The 6,000-nt window shown below is 57.5% G+C and overlaps 1 protein-coding gene across 3 annotated transcripts; it reads right to left on the reverse strand.

Moving 5' to 3' along the window:
- Positions 1-1,949: 1,949 nt before the first annotated feature.
- On the reverse strand, positions 1,950-5,694 carry DNAJB1 (DnaJ heat shock protein family (Hsp40) member B1). 3 transcript variants are annotated; one of them, XM_047842325.1, is made up of 3 exons: positions 5,379-5,694; positions 3,601-4,181; positions 1,950-3,365 (listed from the first exon to the last, which is right to left on the reverse strand). In XM_047842325.1, the coding sequence occupies exons 1-3, from the start codon at positions 5,587-5,589 to the stop codon at positions 3,135-3,137; spliced, it is 1,023 nt and encodes a 340-aa protein (XP_047698281.1). In that variant the 5' UTR covers positions 5,590-5,694; the 3' UTR covers positions 1,950-3,134. The 3 variants fall into 3 exon arrangements, with proteins under 3 accessions (XP_047698281.1, XP_047698291.1, XP_047698298.1); XM_047842335.1 differs by lacking the exon at positions 5,379-5,694 and adding an exon at positions 4,884-5,144; XM_047842342.1 differs by lacking the exon at positions 5,379-5,694 and adding an exon at positions 4,486-4,840.
- Positions 5,695-6,000: the final 306 nt, after the last annotated feature.

A 6,000-nucleotide genomic window follows, 5' to 3' on the forward strand; every position in this document is an offset into this window, starting at 1 on the left:
AGGATAAAGGCACACTCTAACAGGAATGAGGAAGCTCGCTATTTCCACCACACGTGAGGGGGAAAATGCAGAATGCACAGTATATACCCTTTGTGTAAAAGGAAAAATTGATTTGTGCAGCGACTCAGGGAAGGTACCTGAGAAACTGGGGACATTCGTTGGGGGTGGACTCGAATAGCAGGGTGGAGGGGAGGATTTTCATTCTGTCCCCTCCAGAGTCTAGTACTGTGATTGATTACCTGGGCAAAAACAGACTGACATCTTAGAAGTTATGCTTAAACAGCCTCTGGAGAGAATGCGCACACAAAAATCGTTTTTCTTTTTCTAAAGGGAAAGCTCTCATGATGCCGTGGCCAGTCTGTACAGGGACAGCAGCTGAGGGAACTGCAGGCCCGGAGGAGGGAGGGGACTCCGCTTCTGTCCACAGGCCAAACGTGCATCTTGGGTTTTGCACTGTTTAAGTGATGTTAAAACATGACTGCTGGGCCGGTGGCTTAAGACGCAGCTCCACACGGACTGACACGGAAGTTCTGGAATGTGCTCAGAGTCCGCGTGGGAAAGAAGAAATCCCCTAAAGGGAAGCCAAGGAAGCGAGGGAGGAGTCTCTTGGGAGATACACCAAACCTCGGGACACACACACACACACACACACACACACACACACAGAGGCATGCGCCAGGCCCCCCATGGCAAAACAACGCAGTGTCAGAGGGGCCGGTTTTCTGTCCACCTGGGTCCTTTTTGTCCTTTTCACCACGAACACGTTCCTAAAGAATCCCACTGCCCCACCCACTGTGCTGGGTAGGTGATTTCTAGAAGTTCCCAGAACTGTGTGCACTTTGAGGTTTTGTGTGCTTTTGTGTCGGTGACTTTGACAGGAAGGTTGCAGGGACCTGCCACCTAATGGTGACAGGGGCACAGGGATGGCACTCCGGGGGAGGGGTGGCCTACGACCCAAGGCCAGGGCCAATTCCGCAGGAAGGGTCATCTTGGTGCCTGAGGTAGCTCAGTAAACATCTGTGACAAGCTCCCTTATGGCTCTGACACTCAGGGTCGCCTCCCAACTGGGACGGCGTCCTCTGGGCTCACTGAGAGCCCCATCTTAGGTTTGGGGGGCAAGCCCTCTGATCTGTGCTGTCCAGCACTTGCCACTAGCTGTGTGTGGCTGCTGCCGAGCCCTGGAAATGTGACTGGAACAACGGAGAGGCTGAATGTATTTTGTTGCATCTTAAAGCAGTCCCATTTAAAGACGACCTAAAACATTCCCATTGCTTGCAGAAACTTCTCTTGGACAGCCCGGCCCCCATTCGCTCCCAGTGGTCACCTTTCAGTCGGAAGGGAAAGCCATTCCTTGATTGATTTTAAACGCTGTTTTTAAGACATCTCATAGCAAAGTAGCAATACCACTGTTTTAAGCCTCTGTAATTACTTACTGTGTAATAAAACCAGTTTTCTTAAAAAAAAAAAGTTACAAAGCAAAAGCAAAAGCAACTTCAGCGGCCTGCGAATGAAGCCAGGGCAGGAAATATGTCTTCTCCAGGAGGAGCTCAGCCCTGGGCCGGAATTCGGGTCTGGTTTGGCCAGGGCCTGCCTGCCACTCTGCCTGTTCCAGCAAGAAAGGAGTGCACGGGGATCACAGGGCAGGCCCTACACCACCCCTTGGCCCCAGCCACCAGGCCCTGCCTGGAACACGGGAAAGTGAACTGCTTAACTCCAGCCCCAACCTTCACAAAACAGAGCTTCAAATCCATTGGGCTCTCTGGATGCCTGGATCGCGTCCATGTAGGTGGTGTGGACGGACGTTCTTTGCTCCCCATGTAGCCCTGGGAGACTTCTCTCCCTCTCGCAGGGGACTCCTGCCTCCCCCCTGACTGCATCTGAGGGACGCCCAGCCACCGCCCCAGCCCCAGCCAGCAAAGCCCTCAAACAGAGTCGCAGGACTGCCCCCCTGAGGTTTAGCATCGGTCTTTAATGCTGTCGTGCTGCACATTGACAAGTCACACGCTTTGGTCTCGTGCTGGCAGTGGCAGCTTACAATGAGTCCCAATGTCTGAGCACCAGACTGGCCTGCAGGGAACAGACACTTTGTTCCCTCCCTGCCCCCCTCCCCGATTCCCAAGGTTCCTTTGGAGTTCCATCATGGCCCGATACAGAAAGCAGCAGTTGCCGGGGGGCTGGTTTCCTGTGAGTGCACACCAACGTTACACGGAATTATAAAAACATATTTACAAACGTTCCACAGTGCTCCTGTAATCAGAAGCAAAGACCCTTTTATCAAAAGGGATTATAGCCAGGGCTGTGCAAAATCAAAAGGATCAGATCCTTTTGAAAGAGTCCAGAGTCCGTTAAACACAAAATTACCCGGGTCGCCGGTAAGTCCCAGGTGTGCCTAAAGATTGCCTTACAGAAAAAAGAAAGAGTATGACCCCTAAGTGAGTGCACTTGGCCTCGGAGTCAGGGGTCGAGAGGGCCCCCAGCTCTGTCCAGGGCCCTAGGCCCTCCAGGGAGAAGCGTCTGTGCAGCTCATTCACACGAGGACGGCGCCCTTGGTCCTGCTGGAACGAGAGGTATTGCTTGTGGGTGCCGGCCAGGCAGTTTTGCAAAAACAGTCTAGGTCAGTTCTCAATTTGAGATGGCGAAAGAGAAAATAGTATTCTTCAGAGGAACAGCAAGACGTGGGAGACAAATACAGAATAAAACACGAACTGATCACACAACAAAAACCGAGGAGCGTACAGGGTCTGGGAACCGAGACGGCAGGCTGATACCAACTAATGGCCACACAAGCAAAGGGCTACAGACGGATCAAGTCCAGCTGTGGGTCTGCCTCTCACCCACAGGCGGGGCCTGGAGGAGGGCGTGGGCCCATCTGAGGAGGGCTGCAGGACCCAGTGGGACAGACTGGAAGGCCTTTTCCTGCGGTCCCCACCACCTGCCGCCCTATCGCTCGAAAAACCACTTAAGTCTAGTGCACGACTTTGAAAGATTGTAATATATTCTCTGGAAAACATTCAGCAGTACGAAAGCCCTCCCTGGGCCCTCCCGACCTCTCATGGGTCCACAACTGGTGGAACAGTCTGGAAATCCTTGAGCTCTGGAAAGGTCCCCAGTCAGTCCTTGGGAAACCCTGGTGACTATATCGGAAGAACCTGCTCCAGTACGGTTCTTGATGTCTGGGGGATCCTTTCAGGGAAGATCACTTCGAACTCAATAATGAGGTCCCCGCGTTTCTCGGGCGTTTTGGGGAGGGGGAGGCCTTCTCCAGGAACTTTTCGCCTCATGCCAGGCCTGATGACATCTTTGAACACGACGGGGATGGTCCTGCCGTCCAGAGTGGGTACGTTCACCGTGCAGCCACACAGAGCCTTGGGAGAGCAAAGAGAGAACGTTAGATGGAAGGCAGCTCAGGGCGCTCGACTCCTGCCCCGACGCTGTTTGATGTAGGATAAGCGCCACCACGTCCCTATCGCTAAAACCAGGTCCCTGGATCGGTCTTGCCCTGTCCCCTGAGTGCTCAGAAGTATCTGTCATGAAGTCGAACGCTTCAAAAACCAACCGGCTCCCCTCCCCCCCCCACCACCACCCTACTTAGCATCCTACCTCTCGAAGGCTGATCCTGGCTGGGTAAATGACGTCAGAGCCATCTCTCTTAAAGATATTGTGTGGCTTGTCCTTTAAAACAAAGACAATGTCAGCTGGAATGTTGTTGGAGGTCTGGTCGCCTTCCTTGGGGAAGGTGATTTTGGTCCCTTCTTTCCAGCCCCGCTTTACTTCGATGGTCAAGATCTTGTCTTCGTTGCGAATGCTCTTTCCATCGGGGTTCAGCCGCTTATGGGAGATTTTCATCTTCTTGGTACAGCCGCTATAGATCTCTTCAAGCGAGACCCTGAGGTCGTGTGTGACGGGGGGATCTTGCTTCTTTCGGGTGGGCTCTTGGGCAGGACGGGAGCGGACAAAGTTCAGGTTGGTGAAGCCACCCATGCCCATGGGTAAGCCAGAGAACGGGTCGTCGATGTCCATGCCTTCCTCCCCATTCCGCTGCCCAAAAAAGTTGTCAAAGGGATTGCGGCCACCGAAGAACTCAGCGAACATGGCATGAGGGTCTCCGTGGAACGTGTAGCTGAAAGAGGTACCGTTAGCACCACCGCTGCTCCCGCCACTGGGGCCACCACCCTTTAGGCCTGAAAGGCAAAGTCAGAGGAAATCAGATGGTTGGCGGGGAGCCTCTCCCCCTCCAAGACCTTTCGCTAAGGGAAAAAAGCTTGGGAGCCATGGGGTGGGGGGGTGGGGGGGGCAGCAAATTCTTTTAGCCTCCCTTCTCTGTCACAGAAGATCAAGGAAGAACCCTAAGCTTTCACCGCCCCTCCTCCAGGTACTTCAGGGTGCCAGGACAGTGGCAAGGGGCCCAAGCGCCCTCTCTGAGGGCCACCCAACTCCTGCCACTTCTTGACTGCCTATCCTCCCTGCCTGGAGGTGAAAACTTACAAAGAACCCATTAAGAGATCAGACGAAAAAGACATGATCCCGGGTCCACCTTCAGTAAGCGCTTCCTCTTAAAAATACTTTAGAGCTGGTCAAGTGTGAAGTGCAGAAGTGAAGGCAAAACAATAAACACAGCTTTTCAAAATCTCACACCCTGACACCAACTGTCACCATCCTTACATAAGAAGCCACTTCATTTCTTAAGACCCGGCGCAGAAGCCAGTCTGAGTCATCAACGGGCAACTGGACAACAAGAAAGCTTCCTCCTCCTGCCCGAAGAGGCCTACGCCGATGAGGCGGGCAGAGGCGGGCCCCGCCGCTCCCCGCACCTGGACTGCTCCGGCGCCCGCTGCCATCTACGTGCCTGGCACCAGGTTAGGTAAGCACTTTACAGGGATTACCTCACTCCGCCCTCACAGGGGCCCCGGAGCGAGGTCGGCGCTAATCGGCGCGCTCGTCGCAGGCTCGCGGCTCGCAGGTCGTGCCCGGCGCGCAGCCAGAGGCCCCGCCCTGCGCCCCTGGACGCCAGCGCCTGCCACCTCGGCCCAGGTGAGCCCCGGACCCCCGGGGCCCTAGCGCCACCGGCCCGGCTAAGGCTGTCCTCCTTGCCGCCCGCGCCCGCACCCCCGGGGCCGCTCGGGGACGTGGGCGGAGGCGCCTAGGGAGGGGCAGCCCCAGACTTGCTAGAAGCTTCTGGGCAAGCACAGCGGCCAGGACTCCTCCTCCCATCGGGCGGCCGCCAATCCGAGGGCGGAGGCCCGCGTGGCCGGAGGGCGGGGGCTGCTCTCCCACCGGGACCGGGGCGTCCCCCGGGGACGCCGCAGCCTGGCCACCGAGCCTCGGTTTCCCCTTCAGTCAAACGGCGGGGGCGCGCCCCTAGCCGCGCGCGCACGCACCTTCTTCCCCGTAGCGGTCGAAGATCTCGCGCTTGCGCGGGTCGCTGAGCACGTCGTAGGCCTCGGCGATCTCCTTGAACTTCTCCTCGGCGCCGGGCTCCTTGTTCTTGTCCGGGTGGTAGCGCAGTGCCTGGCGGCGGTAAGCCCGCTTGATTTCCTCGTCCGAAGCGCCGCGGGCCAGGCCCAGCGTCTGATAATAGTCCTTGCCCATAGCCCTCGCCTGCGGCCCGCCGCCCAGCTATCGCCGTACCCCGGCTTCGCCGCCGCCCCGTCCCGGACTCTATATACCCGTCCGGCGGAAGCTTCCAGAGCCCGCCAGCCCCCTCCAGAACCTTCCGCCCCGCCCCCTGCGCCGCTCCGACCAATCGCCGCCGCCCAGTCCGCGACGCGCGACATCCGGGGCGGGGCCACGCTGCCAACGGCCGCCCGCCCACGGCCACGCCCCTTCCCGCTACGCCCCCGGCAACGCATCCCGGCGGCGGCGCGCGCACCGAGCGAAGGAGGCCCCGCCCACTCTATGCGGGGAGCCAATCGCGACCTACTTTGACTGCCTTTGCTGACCCGGCCTGCGGCGAGTCCCGTCCGAAGCCTGGGTCAATAGGTTACGACACTGCCCTCCGGC

This window comes from Prionailurus viverrinus, chromosome A2 (assembly GCF_022837055.1).
Source record: "Prionailurus viverrinus isolate Anna chromosome A2, UM_Priviv_1.0, whole genome shotgun sequence".
Taxonomy (NCBI): domain Eukaryota; kingdom Metazoa; phylum Chordata; class Mammalia; order Carnivora; family Felidae; genus Prionailurus; species Prionailurus viverrinus.